This window comes from Aotus nancymaae, unplaced genomic scaffold (assembly GCF_030222135.1).
Source record: "Aotus nancymaae isolate 86718 unplaced genomic scaffold, 86718_ANA_hifiasm-v0.15.2.pri h1tg000008l, whole genome shotgun sequence".
Classification (NCBI taxonomy): Eukaryota; Metazoa; Chordata; class Mammalia; order Primates; family Aotidae; genus Aotus; species Aotus nancymaae.
Window position 1 is genome coordinate 51,137,895 of NW_026988419.1, and position 22,015 is coordinate 51,159,909.

Genomic DNA, 22,015 nt, shown 5'->3' on the forward strand with positions numbered 1-22,015 from the left:
ATAATACAGTTCTAGCTATCATTATACAAATAAGAAAAATACATTTTGAAGTATATACAATGATGTTTTCCATGCTTACACAACTTAATTTTGGACACAATATACAGAACACAGATATTTAACGACTGCTTTAACTTTTCATCCGAACATTTTATTTCATTCTGTTAGTATAAATCATAATTATTAGTATTATTGTCAGCCAATATTTACATAATGTTTACAATATAGGCACTGTGATATGGGATTTGTGCACATTTACCCAAGTAACTCTCACAACCACCATATTAAATAAATGCTCTTTGACTCCAACTTTACGGATGATGAAACTGAGGCGCAGAGTATAACCTGCTCAGGGTGACAGAGCCAGGGTGTTGTGCAGCTGGGATTTAAACCCTGCAGCCTGGCCCCAGAGCCTGGGCTATTACCATGCTCTATAAACTCATTAACAACAGAGGTCATGCCCCCAAATTTCCCTTCCTAATACCTATTCCTGTTCTGTGTCAATGAGGTTCTGTCTCTGTCTCTGTCTCTCTCTCGCTCTCTCTCTCTCTCACACACACACACACACACACACAGAGAGAGAGAGAGAGAGAGAGAGACAGAGAGAATACCATTCAGTCATTAAAAAAAAAAAGAAATGACGTATTCTACAGCAACATGGATAGAACTCGGGGGGGTCATTATCTTAAGTGAAACAAGCCAGACACAAAGTAAGATATCCTATGCTCTTACTCATAAGTCAACGCTTTAAAAGTGTGTTCATGTGGACATAGAAAGTAGAATGGTAGGCAGTGGAGATTCAGAAAGGGGAAGTGTTTTGGGGGGTGGATGATGAGAAATTACCTAATGGATAAAACATATGTTATTTGGGTAATGGGTACCTGCAAACTCTGACTTGATCACTATGTAATTGATGTATGTAACAAAATTACACTTGTATCCTATAAATTAACACAAATTTTAAAAAGTACTCAATGATTTGATAATATGTCACTATTTCAGGTGCACATAATAGTACAGCTGGTAATTTACAATTGAAGAACTTATTATGGTTCTGCTCTAAAAATATTCAAACATATAGTCTAAAAGTCAGATAACAAGGCTCAACGTGAACCAATAAATAGTGGTCTTGTCAAGTCTATTTTACATATGAAATCAAAAATGCTATTTTCTGTCAGTCATGTCAGTTATATTAGTCTGTCTGACCAATGTTTTTCATGCTTTTGATGAGTTTTACATGAAACTTTTGCCAAATCAATTGGTCATCATCTTCGAAAATGCCTTGTGTTTCTTTCTTAAGGACACTGGACATACAGTCTGATTTTTTTTCCATTTGAAAAAATTGAAAAATGATATGACAAATGCCAAGATAACTTAAGGTTGCTATGCAAAGTACTACAAAATTTGCATAATAAAAAGATATTAAGTGTGATTTGCATCCAATACTAGAGATGGAAGATAAAAGAATAGGTAGTGTTTTCATTCTCTTTCTACATAATCCTACACTTCTTGCCATGAACACAAAGTATCTTTACCTATCCACCCAAGAAAAATAAAATGAGAGATGTGGCAAAGTAATAAATACATAAAAAAAAAACTTGTAAATGCCTGCTGTTTCATCCAGGCAGACATGGTGGAAAGGAATTAAAGATCTCAGGAAAAAACTAGGACACCCTGACCCTGCTTCCACATCAGCAATGGTCATGCTAATATCTAAAATATAGAAAATGCCTATTCATGGGCAAAACAGAAGATAAAATACAAACTGGACCAAGTAGAAGAAGATATATGGCATTATAAGCATTCACTGAAGTGTTAATGTAGCCACTAAAAGTAAATATGCGGTAAATTATAAATGACATTATAAACAGCACAAAAATACACAGGAATATATTTCAAAATCATTTGAATAATAACCTTCCAGATACAAAGGTATTACCTTTAGGAGTGGAGTGCTGACGGCTCTCAGTGAAACAAGAACTGCGTGGAGTCCAGGGTTTTTATATAGGAACTGAAAGACTGCACTGTCCCCTGAAAGTCCCCTCCAAAGTCCTCTAAGTTTCATGGACAGAACACTCTCTGTCCGTCTGTCCTTCACACCACTGGAAAATTACTCAGGCTTTTTCCAGGTACTAATTTTTTTAAATTGTACTTTAGGTTCTGGGGTACATGTGCAGATCATGCAGGATTGTTGCATAGGTACATACATCGCAATATGGTTTGCTGCCTCCATCCCCCTGTCACCTATATCTGGCATTTCTCCCCATGTTACCCTCCTCATCCTCCCCACCACCTGCTGTCCCTCTGTTAGACACCCCCAACAGACCCCAGTGTGTGATGCTCCCCTCCCTGTATCCATGTGTTCTCATTGTTCAACACCTGCCTATGAGTGAGAACATGTGGTGTTTGTCTGTTCTTGTGTCAGTTTGCTGAGAACGATGGTTTCCAGATTCATCCATGTCCCTACAAAGGACATGAGCTCATCCTTTTTTATGGCTGCATAGCATTCCATGGTGTATATGTGCCACATTTTTGTCCAGTCTATCACTGATGGGCATTTGGGTTGGTTCCAGGTCTTTGCTATTGTAAACAGTGCCAAAATGAACATACATGTGCATGTGTCTTTATAATAGAATGATTTATAATCCTTTGGGTATACACCCAGTAATGGGATTGCTGGGTCAAATGGAATTTCCTTTTCTAGATCCTGGAGGAATCACCACACTGTCTTCCACATTTTGATAAGGAATTTGCCTATTGCTCAAGATAGTTTTACAGCTCTGACTAAAACAATAATTCAAATTTGTCATTGATATTTTGATACCACAAAAATAATTTCTCATGTGTGCATACATATATTTTTTACATTCCAAAGAGTAAAAATAGTGAATGGTCTTCCTTAAATGTGCCAATTAAAACAAGACAGAAATCATAAACCAAGTATTTTACTCAACAGTGATTTTTCATTTTTAAAAGGAAGAATTGGGATTGTCTCATACAACACGTGTGATGTATCAAAATGCATAAACATGGTTTTATCTCTAGGTTTTTTTAAGTAGAATCCTTAAATTTGCCACTAAATAAGGCTTATGCTTTCAAGCATTAATTTTATTTTCCACTTGATTGCAGAACTATAAAAAAGGGTGCTACCATTTTCTCATTTATTATGGCACATATTCTGTACCTGGTATGGTACATCTGGTCCAAAATAAATGTTCAATAAATATCACAGAGTTGATTACTTATCAGATGCAACATAAAGCATAATAAAACTTTCTTTTGTTTAAAATAAAATCAGTCTTTTAATAAAAATATAATAACAGTTTCTCATTACTGTTCATTAAAACTACACACTTCTGAATGGAGAGATCGGTTATCAGTGAATGCTTTTCTATGACACTGAGTGACTGCAGAGGATCAGTGCTGATCTGAATTTATAAAAACTCTCAAGAGATGTGAACTCAATGTGATCAGTGACGGCAGTGGTGTAGTGCATGGCAGCGGTGTAGCACACGGTGTGGAGTGACGGCCGGTACAGAAGTGCAAACCAGGTGCCCTGACTCCTTTCAAGGAAGGGCATAAAATAGGACATGATCCCTCTTACAGTTCCAATCAAACAAAACAGCTACACCACCATCCTTCACCCCTTTCAGAGACAAGGTATTTGTGAAAATGAGTCAGTGCCCAACCTGGGGTCCCAGTGGGGAAAGAAGTACAGGGAAGCTAGTGATGGGTGGGGTACAGAGAGACTCCCCTCCATACATGTTTTAAAAATGTGTCATGTGTTATGTGTAATCATAATAACCGAAAGTATATACATATTTTTTTTTCTTTCCTTTCAGTTTTAAAACCGTAAACAAAAAATCCAGAACGGTAATACTTGTATACCACATTACACTATTTTACGTTTAAGGTTCACTGGAAGCATATATTCAATAATGGACTTTTTCTGTAAAATAATTCATTTTATATATTTAAAGTAGATTGCAGCATCTAGGTGCAAGAAGACATTAAGGAGGTGAAAATGTATAATACCCTGTCACTTATTTTTAGCATCTGAGAAAGCTTTAGCCTAATATTATCATACACTAGTTGTCAATGGCCTTATCAAGAAGACAATATGAACCTGAAAATAAGTATCAAATACTTATGTGCTGAACTCCAGGAAATTGTGCACTCTCCTCTTACACCTATTCATCATTTTATGAATCATCATTCACAGTTTTAACAGACTCAGTTACTTACCACTTATAACTAGATTGATAAAAGCAAATGTTAACAAGAAATGCTGGTAGATGCAGGTATTGCAACAACAGGACTGGCATCCATGGCGATATGCACAGTCACCACACTATCATCTAGTCAATTAGTGAAAGACTTCAATATCAGTGGGTGAACAGCCACTGTCCCTAGGCTTCCCAGTGGCCTCTCAGAATCTCTTCTGGAATTCCCCAGATTCTCCCACAACATAGCTATGGGGAATGCCTGGTAGAGCAAGGGGTTTCCATAACCCTGTTCCAGCTCAGCAGCCAGCCTCTGTCGGGTTTGGTCAGTGTCTTTATTGTACTGATAGCTAAATACCATGGTCCAATGAGTCTATGATACACATTCACTACCCATATTTTATTATTTCTGAAATCAGGATCTTTCTTAACATAGAAAAATGGTGGCTGTCACAACTTAATAGGCAGCATTTTTTAGGGACACATAAATAACAATGCAGTTTCTAATCAATGGTACCTTAGAATCACTGAAATAAGGTATTTTGACTATCATCTGTTATTAATAGTGGTAAAGACCAATGGGTGACAATTGAGGAGAAGTCATAAGTAACACTAAAGAAAAGAAAAAAGTTAGCATGCCATTCTGGCTCAGTTTTCTCTAGGAAGGCAAACAACACAAAACTTTAATCATATTTTTTTTCCGTAAACCATTTTGAAAGCAGAAATCAAGCACCAAATTGATAATTTTAATTACCTTCAAAGCCATCATTGTCAATGTCGCCAAGATTTGCTATAGATTCTCCAAATCTTGCAGCGTATTTGTCACTTCCAACGAGGTTTGTTTCCATTGCATTCATTACTGCTCCCTAGATAGAAGGGAGAGAAAAGGTGTCATTATAACACTCTCCGACAACTTTACACATGATTTACTGTTGTAATTGGATATGGATTTTTTTCTAATGCGTCAAACAAGCGGACAAACCACAGACTGAGCTTTAGTACACACATCTCAGTTCAATTCAATAAATATTTATTGAGTCTGTCAACACATAATAGTATGATTAGAGCTCAGAGGACATAAAACATTGTAAAACTCGTGATTTCTAGCTTTGAAAATCCAATAAATCATTTTGATAATTCAATTTAGCAAATATTTATTGAGCTTCTACTAAAGACAACACACTGTGCAAAGAGTGAAAAGGTGAAAGGGGGCAAGGCAGTGTGTGTATAAATACTCCCTTTCCTCAAGAAGCCCAGAGTTACAGGGCGGGCTTAGCACAAGCATACAAATGACTAAGAAGTAGAAACTGCTTTGCAATATCAAGAAGAAAAAAAAGAATATCTAATTATAACAGAAGAGATTTCATAAAGGAAATGGCATGCCAGGTGGCTATTGGAGGATAAGTGTAATTTTGATAAACAGAGAAAACTAGCAGAAATACAAATTCCAAAGAATTTGGCTCTAATGAATGGTATGTATAAGTAATGAGACAAAAATGTCAGATTGCAGTCTTATAGTGTAGCATCTTGATTGTTGAGAAAAATTTACTCTTAATTTAGGGAACAACAGGAAACACTGAAGGTTTCTGAGGCGAGGAGTGACATAATTGAAGCAGGCCTTTGGAACCAGCAGCAATGGAGCATAGATCAATCAACTGGTAACTAGGAATGAGGAAGATGAGTTACTACAGTAAGACATTCAATAATGTAATAATTAGCTGTCACAATAACAGCTACCAGTTCTCTTTGCAAACTTTGATCATGTCAGTCCTTTGTATTTAAAAAACAAAAAAAGGCCATGTCGTTTCAAATCTATTTGGCATTCCCTAGGCACACACTTGTTCTTTCCTTGTCAAGTGTTTCTACTTGTGAATTTTCCAATTGAAAAATTTCAATTTTTGTCTTTCTCAAATACTACTTCCTCTGTGAAACATTCTTGACCCACAGGGAATCATTTCTTCCACTTTGCATGTAGTTATAATGTGCCACACACTATGCTGTAGTCAATTGCTTCCTCCCATTGGTGTCTTCACTAGATCCTGAAGTCCTGGGGTCAGCACTAGAATTATTAGCTCTTTTTATAAGTCCTGGTTACATTTCAGATACTCACTAAATGTCACTTCTTTTAAATGAAATACGATGACTGGGAATCATCTCTATAAATATAATCACTGACACCGAAGCAGTGAATGATTGTATCAAAGGAGTCAGGGATAAAGCAGCTTGGCTCCTGAGCAAATATCTAAATTAAAGAGCAGAAGGATGAAGAGGCTCCAGGGAGAAGAGACAAGATACAGACTTCTTCAAGTATTCCCTAGTCACTGAGAGTGGTGACTGAGAGTTCACTGGGAACCCCAGAGAGCTATTTTACTACAAGTAGGTAGAAGCCAGAGTCACTCAAGTACCATTCTTTCTCGAGTTCATTCAAAAAAAATTTCACCTACTTGACCAGGACTCTTCCAAGCCCTGAGGAAACTGTGGTAAACAAGGCAGACAATTTCTCTCCAGGTGGCATCTATACTACGGTAGAATAACAGACAATACCAAATCGAATCAATGTAAATAAATGCCACTTAGTGGTTAGCGCCATTTCAGAGAGTTGAGAAATGAGAGGTTACACAGGAATGAGAGGGAACAAAGGAAGACTAATCTATAGCGGAGGATTTAAAAGCTGAAATCAATTATTAAATTGATCCAAGTGTTTAATAAGAGTAGCACCTTGGGGTACGAATGAGGGAAGGACAAGAGGGTAGCTAACTGGTTAGTAGGGTTTATCTGTTTTTTCTTAGTGAGATTAAGATTTCAATGGGGGGAAAATGATTCTATATTGCTTTACTTTAGGTATATATGGGGATGTTTAGTTGTAAAGAAGAAGATAAGAGGAATTTGCAGCATGAAGATGTAGCAAGTACCAAGACCACTAGTTTTGGAAGTGGAAATGTGACATCTACGGAAGAAAATTATCTGATATCACTATTAATGAGCTTCTAATGATCACTGTGTAGATAATTTGCTTTTATTATTAAATGTAGGTTAAATGCAAACTAGGAAATACCACAGCATAAATAACTTCCCTGCTCTATATTTTAAACTTTGAGAATCTTCCATTTATAAGACTAGATGTTTTCGTTCTTAAATTGTAACGTTTAGTCTGATGCTTAATATAAGAACTTGCTAAATGCTCTGAAACCATTTACTAATCATAGTTACAAACACTTGAAACAGAGTTCACTTTGTTGAATCCTGACTGAAAAATGCTGTGCCATAGAAATGAACCAGTTTTCTCACAAGCCCACTCTTGTTTTCAAATCAAAGCAACAGGCCGAGAAGATCTCATTAAGACCCTATCAATTTTTTGTTTTAAGGTCAAGTATCTAGCCTTGCAAGATAAGGCCAGCAGATGTCTTTAAGCCGAATTATCAAGTGGTCAGTTTCTACCACAAATTATCACTAATAATTTAAAATTGAATCATAGTCAGTACTTACCTATTTATACAATTAATATATTTACTTTGGAATAAACTGTGCCAATTTTATACTCTTATAAAGAGTATAATTTATTATGAATTATGAAAATTAACATTTTAATAACACAACTTGTTTGTAATTGTTTTCAAATCAAGAAGTTGAAAATTATTTAATTCTTCATCTTCTAATCCTAGTAATATTTTATAATTTAATTTACATAAGAACCTTAACTAGAACTATTAAGAGATCCACATTTTGAAGGAGGTATAAAAATTATTCTTTCAAATTAGATTAGTATCAACATAAAGAAATTTCAACTACGAGAGAGAACACATATAAGCTGTGAATAGAAAAACTCCCTAACAACCTATTTCATACTTCTGGAAAATCAAAATGGGACACTTTCCCATTCATCATCATATTCTATTGCATTTTTAGCGCATCAGTACAGTATTAGAATTTTAACATATGTCAGTAAAAGAAACCTAAAAATAATCTCAGATCTCTGTAATAAGACCAATTTCAGTTTTGATTATAATTCCATAAATGGCTTCCAGTTGGGGCACTTGTACATACCGAGCCAGAGTTGATGTACACAAACACGCTTCCTTCCTCTCTGATGGTGCTCTGCATGGGCGCTCCCACCAGCAGATCTGAGAAGCCATCTGCGTTGAGGTCCACAGCACAGACAGAAGCTCCAAAGTACGAGCCAAGCTGTCTCAAAACAAACCAGATCCACTCATTGAGAAAAAAGCAGGGCTATTCCCAAAAGCCCTCAGAGATACTAAAGGTAGGGACGTATTACCTTTTTACCTTTCATTTCATGTAAGATACTTAGTTCTTTTGCTTCAATGCTGAATATATATGCCTGTAATTGGGGAAATAATTAGAGAAGTTTTTATGAATACCATGTATTTTTTTAAAAACCCACTCATTTCTGTTTGATCAAAACATGCATTTTTACAACTTATAGTTAATTGCTCAAATATAAAATGAAATCCTTTTAAGAGTGACACAAAAGGGTTAGGGATCCACTGTTACATTAATATGCCTTACTTGCAAAAGTATTTTCTCAGGAATTATCTTATTGATCCTATCGAGGGGGTACAGGAAAAGTCTGCCTAAGTTTTCAAAAGTAAGCCTCAGAAAAGTTGAGTGACCAATGTTCACATAGCAACCCAGCAAAAACTAAAACCAGAAATAGTTCCTTCTTTCCAAGTCTTACCACAAAACAGGTAGCTGCCTCAATTTCTTTTCAGCTGTGAAACTGTTCACCATGTACTCCCTGGACATTTTTAGGTAGTTCTATCTTAGAATTTTTTTATAGGAAACAAAGTCTCATTTGGCTTTTGTAATTTTTCAGAAAGCTTTTTGCTAAATTTATTCTAAAACCATAACATCTTTTACCAATGCCACTAAATGTAATAACCTGATTATCATTACTAATCTTCCTTTCCTTACAACGTTTGCAGTTTCTCCTTCAATATCTTATTCAGGCAATGTATTTGAATGTTCGTGAAGAAATAAATATAAAAGCGTAATTCTTACTTTACCAATCTGCTCATGTTGAGGAGCTCCTCCGACTACTTCAGTAGTATCCTGACTCCGAAAATGACCAGCTCCAACTGAATATCCTTTAAGAAAAGGGAGAAAGTATGAGAGTCCTGAGTAAAGCACATCATATGGTAATATGGGTAAAACAGATCATAAATCTATTCATAAAATTAAATTATGCTGAGTTTAAAATGACTACATTAAGCAGTTTTAATATTTAGCATAGTGGTAACTCAAAATTGGTCATTTATTGTCTTTTATGCGATTTTGACATGTGTCACAAAACTATAGTCATATGGCTTGTATTTCCAAGTGTTAGAAACTGAAAATAGCATCTTTACATCTGGTTAGTCTCTGTGCAATATAATCAGTTTCTAGGATTACAACAGACATATTTAGAGTATATTAAATGTAATGTCTCAACTGGAGAATATTTTAAACTTTAAATAAAAATCCTGCTAAAGTTCAACTTTTTGCCACCAAATCTTTCTTTTGTGATGACTTTTTGATGACAAAAGGTAAAATATTTTTATTTTATGTGATAAAAGGTATATCAGTTATATTTGTTAAACTATTTCAAAGTATCCTTCAATCATAAATAAGAAAACTTGAACTGTAGCAAATTTTACTTGCAATTTCTTCTGTTTTTATGGAAGTAGTACTTGTTTTATATTTCTAAGTATAAGATGCTCACATTTGACACATAAACAGTTTAAACAAACCTGGATTTTCTGAAAACCTATAGGAAAAGCACTTACTTTCTTGTAATGGACATTAATGTCAGAAAACTTTGCATTTCTGTTGAAATACAGATGATAAAGTATCCCACTATTGACTTATGAGATGATAGAGAGGAGGAGGAAGACGACAAAAATAGTTAAACTCCGGGAAATATTTTAAGAACTTATGAGGTGAAGGTCAATGAGCCATTTTTAGACCCATATGCTTCATGGAGCCCCTTATCCGGAATGCAGTGGACAGTACAACTGGCCTTCAGTTGGTCCTTTAAGAAACTACACTTACTTATGCAGATGTTTAAATGAGTTAATTCATGTAAAGTTCTCACAAAAAGTTCCTGGGATATGGGAAGCACTCAACAGAAGCTACCTGTATAATCAGTTGACTACATAAAGACATAAACTTACTAATGTTTCCTAACTGCAAGGAGTAAACTGTGAGTTCTACTAAGAATTATATATTGATGACTTTAGTCAAATGTATAAATGTAAAATATTAAGCTAACTAAAGTTTCATAAATCCTATCCTTAAGAGACAGTTTCTGAACTGCCTATTACTGTAATTAGTAGCCATTTACATCTTTGGAAAATACAATTTTCCTTATTTATAATTATAGTACTAGTATTTGTAAGACAGAAATAATTTGAGTTTGTCAACTTTTATAGTACCTAAATAACTTCCAAATTTTACTCGATTTTGTCTGTCTAAAAAAGCCTTGTATTTATTTGTAGTTATATTGTAGACAAAAAGAGAGCCAGTCCAATAAGATGATCCTGGGGCTCCCATCACAATTAAATCCTGTAAAAAAAAAAAAAAGTATTAAAGTTAAATCTTACCACCCTAAACCTCCTCCAGATACATAATAGATAGTGAAGAGAACATATTTTCATAATAATAGCGATTTCTGAAGTAGGAACATTTTGTGAAGCTAAAACATATCAGAAAAAAAAGAGCCAGATAAGTTGGCTAATGGATTTCTATCGAAAAGCAGAATCTCAGAGAAGAAACTCTGAAACTGTCTTTTAACACATTTATCAGTGGATTTCAAAAGTTGAAGGGAGAAGCACCAAACACTAGAGTAAGCTTTTGGGAGAAAGGCAATGTGGTTCCTATTAAAGAAAATCATATGTGGGTAATTCATTAGTGCTCATTATGAAGATAACCATGTGTTGCCAAAGAATAAAAAGTGGCCTTAATTTATTTCAATTTGCAAAGAACTACTGACTAATTTTCCTAATAATATTAGCTTAGGGGAAAAGAGCCCAATGGAATGTGGACTTTTTTGTGATATATAGGAATTTAGGAGAAGGAACAGAAGATTGGAAGAACCATGCCCTTGTCTGGTACAGTATGAAAAGTTTCACCAATTAAATCTATTTAGCATATTTCTACATTTCCTAAATAACCCTAAACTTCAAAAAAAAAAAAAAGGTCAACTTAAACTGAAGAAAGTATTTTCTTTTTAAGCATTTTAATATGACTGTTAACATTTACAGACATTGTTAACCCCAGACTTAATATGGCCTGATCTTCATGGAGTCAGAAAACATTCCTGAATTCATAGAGGGTTTTTAAGAAAAAATGAGATTTGGGGTTGAGTAGAACTGTGCCCTTTCACAGATATCCTAGAGTGTTAGAAGGAGAGTAAGAAATCTTGGGAATATTGTCTATCTGATTTAAGGGGATATTAAGTTCTTAAATTTCCCAATTTCCATGATTTTAATTAAAAATATAGACTGATATGCTTCCTTAGCCCCTCAACTGGAAATTTAAAACAACATACTTGGGTTGATATTTTTAATACCTAAGTTAACAAGGCAATTAATTGTACCTATTTTTTATTTTCATTAAATTCTCAATGAAAGAAATACTTTTCAGTATAGATTTAGTTTGTCTTATGTAGTATAGCCATCTAAATGTTGATATTTTATTGAATAATGGAATACTGAGTGGCAAAATTTAAGTTGTAATACTCAAATTTAAGAGACATGATGCAGATATTGCACAATTTTTACTTTAAAATGTAAAATCAGTCTTCTAAACCATCGGAAGATTCTATATGTAAACATTTATAGCAGCTATTTTTTAAACTATTACCTTTGTGTAAAAACTAGATATTCCAGCTTGACATGATGCAAAATGTTCTCCAAATTTTTTCACATAATCTAAAATGAAATATTAAAACAACTCAGAAGTTTATCTTAAAGATATAATCTCCACAATTTGTTTTTTTAAATAAATCCTTACAAAAACTTCCTTTAAGGTTTATAGTTTATACTTTTTAAAAAAAGAAAAACTTTAATCTTGATATAATTTAATAAATCCTTTCTATATTAATATTCAATATATCCCTATGAAATGGCAATAAAAATATCTCCCTCTACCTCTTCTTCATAGGAAGCACACACAGCATATACTCAAAAAAATTTTGTCAAATGAGTAAGACAGACGTAGGATTTCTGATTTTTGTGTCCATGTTTTCTTTCTACTATATATAGTTAAAGTGTACAATGTTTGATATACATATACATAGTGAAACGGTTACTACACTTAAATTCTTAACATACGCGCATCCTCACAGTCATCTTTTTTGTGCATTTAGAGTGAAATCTACTCTCTTGGCAAATTTCCAGTGCACAATACAGTAATTAACTCTAGTCCTCATGCTGTGCATTAGATCTCTAGACTTATTCATCCTACACAAATGCAGCCTTGTTCACTTTCACCAACACCTCCCCATACCTAACCCTCTCTCTACCCCCAGTCTACTCTATGTATTTGACTTTTGTAGATTCCACAGATAAGTGAGATCATACAGCATTTGTCTTTCTATGCCTAGTTTATTTCAATTCAAATAATGTCCTTCAGGGTCATCCATGTTGTCATAAAAGACAGGATTTTAAAGGCTTAATAATACTCCATTGTATATGTTTATGTATATATGTGTGTATGTATACACCTCACCCATAATTCCTTATCCATTTATATGTCAATGGACACAAGGTTGTTTCCATAACTTGGCTATTGTGAATGCTGCTGCAATGAACATAAAAGCACAGATCTCTTTATGTGGTACTGATTTCATTTCCTTTGAATATACATAAACCCAGAAGAGGGATTGCTGGATCACATGGTAGTTTTATTTTTAATTTTTTGAGTAACTTCTCTATTGTTTTCTATAATGGCTGTACTAATTTCCATCCCCAACAGTCTACAAGGGTTCCGTTTCTTTCACATCCTCACCAACACTTGTTATCGCTTGCCTTTTCGATAATGACAGTTCTATCAGGTGTTAAGTGATATTTCATCGTGGTTTGTAATTTGAACTTCTTTGATAATTGGTGATGTTAGGCAGCTTTTCATCTACCTATTGGCCATTTTGATGCCGTCTTTGGAAAGAAAGCCATTTGGGCCATCCCTTGACTATTTTTCAATCGGATTTTTTTTTTTTTTTTGATGTTGAGTTGGTGAGTTCCTTAACTCTTTATCAGACGTATGCAAATACTATCTCCCATTCTGGAGACTGTCTCTGCACTCTGTTGATTACTTCCTTTGCTACGCAAGAGCTTTCTAATTGTTTGTTTATTTTTGCTTTTGTTGTTTGAGCTTTTGGTGTAATTTCCAAAAACTCATTGCCTAGACTAATGTAGCTTTTCCCTTATGTTTTTCACTAGGCATTTTATGGTTTCAGGTCTTATGTTTAAGTCTTTAATCCTGTTCACTTTGGTATATTTGCTAAGATAAGGGTTAAATTTTATTCTTTTGCATGCAGCTAGCCAATTCTCCCAATGGCATTTTTAAAAAAATCTTTCAGGTTCAAGGTTCATGTGCAAGTTTGTTGCATAGATAAATTACATGTTGTGGGGGTTTGGTGTACAGATTATTTCCCCATTCAGGTAATAAGCAGAGTACCTGATAGGCAGTTTTTTGATCCTCTCCCCCTCCCACCCTCTACCATCAGGTAGGTCCCAGGGCCTGTTGTTCCCTTCTTTGTATCCATATGTACTCAATGTTTAGATCCCACTTATAAGTGAGAACATGTGGTATTTGGTTTTCTGTGTTAGTTTGCTTAGGTTATTGGCCTCCAGCTCCATCTAAGTTGCAGAAAGGACACAATCTAGTCCTTTTTTATGGCTGTGCAGTATTCCATGGGGTGTATGCATCACATTTTCTTTATCCAATCTCTCACTGATGGGCATTTAGGTGGATTCCATTGTCTTTGCTATTGCCAACACCATTTACTGAAGAGAGTAGCCTTTCTTAGATTTTGCCCAACTGAAAATATAGGTTGAATCAAGATCTGTATGAACATGAAGGTCTCTTATTACAAAGCCTCATGAATGAATGCTTTTGGAACTCACTAAGGGGGCAAAGCTTTGCTTCTTTCAAAAAAACAGACATAAGTAAACTTCTGTGAAAGTAAGAATTGGAACCACAGCTTCCTTTTGGCTTTGCTAAGCAGAGAACTTAAATAAATTGCTAAGTCATTTATAATTACAATTTCCAGTCAGAAAATTCCTGATCTTTCCAGTCAGGAATTTTCATTCCTTTTAAAAATATATATATCTTACCTGGTCCTGTATTTTACAAGTGTAGATTTGTTAGGTTTATGACATCTTGAGATTTTCATTGTATGTGGCTAGGTAGATCTGAGAAAAACTAAAAACTCTACTCTGAAAATATTTTAAAGATAAACCATAAACTATTAGGAAAAATAAGATAAAAAACATACAGAAAACTAGACTGAGTTTTACTGCAACTAAGAATTCACTAATCACTTTTTTTATCTTTTGGGTATCCAAAGGCAAAATAGCAATATATGTAATATACACTGCTCTGTGACCTCACATTCCAGGGAAGAAATAACCAAATATTATCAAGAGTTGAACTCAAATTCTTGGCCAAAGTTTTGTCAACTAATCAAACTTTTCATTGGATGCTGGGGGATTTGAGGGTGAGGGTGGTTAGAAATTAGAAATTGGCATTCACATGTTTCTTAGCTTTCTAAAGACACATTGTTGGATTTTAGTTTTGCTGCAGATATCACTTGACATGTTCTGTTGACATTCACCCCAACTCTGCTTACTTCTGTTATTTATGTCCCAGCTCCATACTTGCTGATGCTACCTATAGCATAGATTTACCATGAGAAAAATGTTTCAAACTCAAGACACCAATCTCTTGCTGCTTGAAGGAACACATGTGAATTAGAAAAAAGATAGTGAGTAGGAAGGAAGGATTTGCTTACACTGATTACTTTATTCTTTCCAATTATTCCTGAAAGCTAAAGGTAAAACAGGAAACCTAAGGTCTTTTTCTTTTTAACCAGACTTCCAATATAATTTCACAATTTTAAGTATCCTATATTTGCTGGGCACGAGACTCATACCAAATTGAAAGTAAATTTAATGCAAAAGTGAGTAATTCCCAGTTAGATTTCAGAGTTATTCAAATTGTAAAATTTTTATAGCACAAAGTGCATTTATGAAAACGAATGCTATTGCAATTGAGTAAGGAAAGAAAATGAAGAATTGGGTAGAAATTGGGTAGTTAAAAAGAACATAATTACTTAGACTATCTCCCTCTCCTCTGAATATCTAAACTTGAACATAAATTTAAAACACTAAAAAGCATTCACTTACTTATCTTGAGCTAATTAATATCAAAATTACGCCTTACCTTGATAACACGGAGCTATTCTTTTACTCAGTTCTGCTCGTAAATCAGGGGGTATTCCATAGCAACCACCAGTGGGGAGCTTATTTTCATTCTTTATGTAAAATATATTTTTCCATCTATGCCCACAAGTCTGAATAAAATAAAAGTAGACCAAATGATGTGAAAGCTGCACCCAGGATAGCTGGTTTCACGATGGATTGGTAGATCAGTTCCAATACCTACCACGATGGATCCATTTTCTCCTGGCTGTCTGGAAAGTGTGACCCCCAACCACTGATTGTCTCTCTCTTCCAAACAAGTCTTTCCACAGGGTTCTCCATTAGGGCTACCTACAGCATTTGAACATAATTTTATCATCAGCTGTCTTGAAAACATTCTACAAAAGCAGAGAAAATAAACTGTGCACTCATCCCCAGTATTTTTCCGTTAACCAGTTCTCTAACATCTTACACTCAGTGCACAATGTGAGGATAATGAATTAGTCTGTGCCAACATAATTCTTCTCTAATACAAGGTGGCTTTTGTTTGTGGAAATGACCTCCAACTGATAGCACCATGAAGAGACAGACTCGATCATACAGGAGATAGCTAACAGGACTAGGAGTGGGGAAAACCAGTTAAAGCTAATACCAGGTTGTGCAACTACAACTGCTGTGTCTAATGTTTGGAAAATAACCATTTATCTAACAACATAAGCAATATTATCAGAGCACTTTTAAGAATGTTTCTTCTACCGAGATATCAAGAATAGAAAGACTATAATACATCCTCAGCAATTATGGTACAATTTATTGGAGCTGGAAGGTGATGATTAAGCATGCAGACAGTGGACCATGGAATTAGCATACCAATAATTCCTTGCATTTAAAGAAACTGCCCTGTGTTTCCATTTATTGGAATATGATAAATTATTTAGAAAACCAGATTATTTCAGTAGTAAATTAAAAAAGCTTCAAGAGGCACTTTGGCAAATCAGGAATAGCCAAAGTCAAACATAAATAAAATACTCATGTACTATATAGTACTTCTATACTGTATAAGAAGAAGTAGTCTTCACAGTAATAATTTTTGTTAGCAAAAATTATTTGTGTTATAGCTGGGTTCCTATTGAAATCCTATGTTAAATAATTTTAAATAAGTTACTTTAGGGGAGAGTAAGATGCAGTATTTTTGCTGTCTTTATTTTCACCCTCTTCAGTTGGCATATGACAAATCTATTGCACCTGTTCTTCATTCCAATGGCAAATAAATACATTGATTGGATAAGGCTGTGGAACTTGGGTTTAATTTTGAAAGCTGGTCACTAGGTACCAAGTTTTCATGAATTTATGGTGACCATTCTCCATATCATTGGCTCTTTTCTCCTCCTATAATGTTGACCCCTAAAATGCAACTTCCTGGGCAAACTCAGAACACCTACAGAGATAAGGCTAATATTTGTACCAATGGGGGTCTTGCTATGTTACCCAGGCTAGTCTTGAACTCTTGCTTCAGGTGATCCTCTTGCTTTGACCTCCCAAAGTGCTGGGATTACCAGCAGAAGCCACCATGCCTGGTAAGGCTAATATTTGAGAAGCGAAATTATTTGCACTAAGTCTCCTGGGTAGGAGAGATTATGTTTAAGGAGTGTGGAAGATGTTTGTTTATACTTTTGTTTGTTTTCCAAAATGCTATTCAGGAGAAACAAAACCTTTAGTCACAAATGAAATGAAGAAAATGTTCAAGCCCCTCGTCTGGAGATTCTCCTTCAGCAGGTCCAAGTGAGGCCCTGATTATCCTAGGTCAGTGGTCCCCAATCTTTTCGACTCCAAGGACTGGTTTCATGGAAGACAATTTTTCCATGGGCAGTGGTGAGGGTTGGAATGAAACTGTTCCACCTCAGATCATCCGACATTAGATTCTCCTAAGGAACACACAACCTAGATCCCTCACAAGTGCAGTTCACAATGGGGTTTGCACTCCTATGAGAATCTAATGCCACCACTGATCTGACAGGAGGCAAAACTCAGGCGGTAATGCTCACTGGTCCACCGCTCACATCCTGCTATGCAGCCCAGTTCCCACCAGGCCATGGGCCGGTACCCATCCACAGCCTAGGGACTGGGGACTCCTGTGCCCTAAATGGTTCTTACGGTCAGGAACACTGCCACAATGATATGCAGAGAATGTTTTTTGGGGTAGACTACACATAGAATAATGACAACTCCCACTAACTGGTAATGGCTTCCTGGAGAACTAGACTGAAAGGAGGAAGACTAAAAGGTCTGGACAAAGAATGCAGGGATTCATTAGCAATGGTTGCTATTAGAATTGTAAAGGAGTCTTGCTGTGGCCCAAACCTTGATAAACAATTGTCCAGGTGGACATTATGTAACCTCCATCCTCTCCTGTCATCTTATATTCAGTACACAATGTGAGGATAAATGTGAATTACTCTGTGCCAACATATTTATTCTCTAATACAAGGTGACTTTTGTTTGTAGAAATGACCTCTAACTGGTAGCACCACAGGAGATAGACTCAATCCTATAGGAGATACCTAACAGGACTAGGAGTGGGGAAAACAAGTTAAAGCTAATATCAGGTTGTACAACTACAACTGCTTGTCTAATGTTTGGAAAATAGCCATTTATCTAACAGCATAAGCAATATTATCAGAGCACTTTAAAAAATGTTTCTTCTACTGAAATATTAAGAATAGAAAGACTATAATACATCCTCAGCAATTAAGGTAACACAGACTTTCAGGTCTGTGTTAAACTGAGAAAGGAAGGGATGAAGAGAGAAATGACAGGGAAAGAGAAGAGGAAAAAAGAGGGAAGATGGTAGGAGAAAACAAAACTGTGTGTGGGAGACAGGTAAGGTCTAAAATAGGGAGTTGTTATTGTGGCTACCTGATGCCAAACCAACGAAATTAAAGTAAAACAGAATGACAAACAATGCATTTTATTTTCATTGTAATGCATTTTTCAATTTTCACTAAAATCAGTTTTTTTACTGTCAAAAATAGGTAATAAATGGTAGATTCTGTCTACATGAAGTTGAAGCTCCTGCTATTTGCTACAACAGCCATGTTAATAAATACCTTCTGAAAATACTAAAATTTTTATAAAGTTATAGTCAACACTCAGTTAACTAAGACAATTGATCAAGAGGGAAATTAAGGACAGGAGAGATGGAGGTCACAAATAACATGGTATGCTTAATAAACTCTTTCATTAAGATTACATCCAATATTTAGAAACAAATCTATTATTCTAGACAGAGCCACCCAGAAGATTAAAAACAGACAATAGTTTTGAACCACAAAATACCATGTAAATAGCTTGATGAAAATGGCAAAAAGTTACGTGCAAAAATAGCATATTGTTACTTGTTTCTTAGATGAACTGTTTTGTGAATTTCTGAGTGAAGACTAGACAAACTCTTGCATTATGAACTGTTATCTGTTTAATATTCTGCATTGCCTCCTCCTTTAGTTCTAGCTTCATCAGGTGACATCACAATGTCATCACTGCCCAGTCTCACACTAAGATGACAAGCAAATTCGTGAAGCGTTCCATATTTTTCAGATACTTTACAAAAGAAGACATACATGAGGCCAACAAACATATGAAAAAATGCTCATCATCACTGGTCATTAGAGAAATGCAAATCAAAACTACACTGAGATACCACCTCACGCCAGTTAGAACGGCAATCATTTAAAAATCTGGAGACAGATGCTGGAGAGGATGTGGAGAAATAGGAACACTTTTACACTGTTGGTGGGAGTATAAATTAATTCAACCATTGTGGAAGACAGTGTGGTGATGCCTCAAGGACCTAGAAATAGAAATTCCATTTGACCCAGCAATCCCATTACTGGGTATATATCCAAAGGATTATAAATCGTTCTACTATAAGGACACATGCACACGAATGTTCATTGCAGCACAGTTTACAATAGCAAAGACCTGGAACCAACCCAAATGTCCATGGATGATAGACTGGACGGGGAAAATGTGGCACATATACACCATGGAATATTACGCAGCCATCAAAAATGAGTTCGCGTCCTTTGTAGGAACATGGATGAACCTGGAAACCATCATTCTCAGCAAACTGACACAAGAACACAAAATCAAACACCGCATGTTCTCACTCATAGGTGGGTGTTGAACAATGAGAACACATGGACACAGGGAGGGGAGCACTACACACTGGGGTCTGTTGGGGAGAAATAGGGGAGGGACAGCAGGGGGTGGGGAGTTGGGGAGAGACAGCATGGGGAGAAACGCCACATATAAGTGAAGGGGAGGAAGGCAGCAAATCACACTGCCACATATGCACCTATGCAACAATCTTGTATGTTCTTCACATGTACCCCAAAACCTAAAATGCAATTAAAAAAAAAAAAAGATTTACACACATCACAAACTACTCACTTTTCCATTTACTAACATTACTTCCTTGAAACATCTTTCTCTCCATGGGAGTGCCTCTCAGCTCTCTGGGAAAAGAACTACTAAATCATTAGGCTATTTTAGGATGTGTCCCATGTAGTCTCACCAGAGTCCTGGGGCTTTATTTCTAGTGTGGTTCATGTCCTTCCCGTCTTACTCTAGGTTAAAAATAATGACTCTTAGAAACGGGAGAACAAATGGTCCTCCAGAAGCCACAAGAAAGAGATGTTTACCTAAGAATAAATATGGGAAGAGCTTTCCCAGGAAGCCAGTGATGTGGTTCATTCACCCATGAGCAGAAGAGATTTCAAATAGAAAATCATATGACAGGTGTGTAAGTGGGAAATTGATGGGGTGGGGGGTCAAAATGCCACTAGATGTAATCTCACATCTGTTACAATGTGGTTCCAAACAATATTGCCTTCTAATATATAGATAAAATTTCTGATTCATTAATTTTCAAATATCTTCTATACAGTTGTTAGTTAATCCACTCTTTGATACTGACAGATGCCTCTCAACATCAGCAATCAAGAGTTCTTAGACACACAGGATGCGATCACTCAGAGGAAATTATGGTGAAATTGATTAATATCCTGTAGGAAGAAGTATTTTCATTTTTGTTAGGGTTAACGACATTTATTTACAATGTTTCTGCCCTACTTCCAAGGCTGAGTAAATAGTGACTGCATTCATCTTGCCCAGGACTGTATCTTTGTCACAATCCCACCCCCAACACACAGTCCAGAAATGGGTGCTGAAAATGGAAAAGTCAGTAAAGGAAAAACAATTCAAAGCTTCTATTATGGTTTGACTACACATCTTTTTAATTCAAACATCTGTAAAAAGAATGAGTGCACCACCAGAAAGAAAATTCATAAAAATAGTCATGACACAATCATTCTTCCACAGAAGAAAAACCACTCTTAGTAAGTGAGCAAATACATATACTAGATTTAGATATGTTTCTCCTTTTCACTTCTTAACACTGCTTTTACCATAAAGGCAGCCAGCCCCCAACAGCAGTGATAATACTGAGGTAACTTTCAAGTACTGGCTACAGGCTAGAATCTGTTCAGAGAACATCCTGTAAGCCCCCATTAGTGTTCTGGGTCTTTTAATTTCTGGAACTTTTTCCCCTGTTTCTATTTTTTTATAGAGACAAGATCTCACTCTGTCACTCAGGCTAGAGTACAATGGTGTGATCATAGCCCACTGCAGCCTCAAACTCCTGGGCTTTTGCAATCCTCCCACTTCAGTCTCTTGTGTAGCTGGGAACATAGGTGCCCGCCACCATGCCCAGCTTCTCTTTTCTTTTTGTTGTGCCTGTGGAATGTTGGCAGAAGAGGTAAGACGTTCACATGATCAGCTTCTGATCATGGCCTTCTCCGAAGGTTTTCTCCCTTAACCTGTGCGATCCTGAGTCCATTCCTTCCCATTCAGTACTCAGCCTTGACTGGTCATTAGAATCAACTGAAGGGAGTTTGAAACCAGTACCTCTACCTGGGCCCCACTCTTAGAGGCTCAGACTTGATGTGTCTGGGTTAAGAACCCGTTACGAGATTTTTTTCAAAGCTCCCCAGGTAGTTGTACCATATGGTTGGGCTTGTGAAAAACTGTTCTACAATGTAGCTCAGGGGTGTCCAATATTTTGGCTTCCCTGGGACACACTGGAAGAAAAATTGTCTTGGGCCACACCTAAAGTACATGAACACTAATGATAACTAATGACCTAAAAAAAAAAAATAGCAAGAAAATCTCACAATGTTTTAAGAAAGCTTGTGAATTTGTGTTGGGTCACATTCAAAGCCATCCTGGGCCACATGGACAAGCTTGATGTATTAATAGATCGTTATGCCTTTTCTTGTATATATATATATATTTTAAAACCCCGTTTTAAAAATAAAA

General features: G+C 35.8%; 1 protein-coding gene across 1 annotated transcript in view; it reads right to left on the bottom strand.

Moving 5' to 3' along the window:
* ITGA4 (integrin subunit alpha 4) overlaps positions 1 to 22,015 on the bottom strand; it is an 89,864-nt gene that overhangs the window by 55,262 nt on the left and 12,587 nt on the right. The window contains exons 3-10 of the mRNA XM_064373282.1: positions 15,885 to 15,991; positions 15,663 to 15,792; positions 12,081 to 12,148; positions 10,652 to 10,781; positions 9,240 to 9,325; positions 8,497 to 8,559; positions 8,268 to 8,405; positions 4,978 to 5,089 (exon numbers count right to left, since the gene is read on the bottom strand). Of these exons, the coding sequence (XP_064229352.1) occupies positions 4,978 to 5,089; positions 8,268 to 8,405; positions 8,497 to 8,559; positions 9,240 to 9,325; positions 10,652 to 10,781; positions 12,081 to 12,148; positions 15,663 to 15,792; positions 15,885 to 15,991 (834 nt within the window). The remainder of the gene's footprint in view (positions 1 to 4,977; positions 5,090 to 8,267; positions 8,406 to 8,496; positions 8,560 to 9,239; positions 9,326 to 10,651; positions 10,782 to 12,080; positions 12,149 to 15,662; positions 15,793 to 15,884; positions 15,992 to 22,015) is intronic.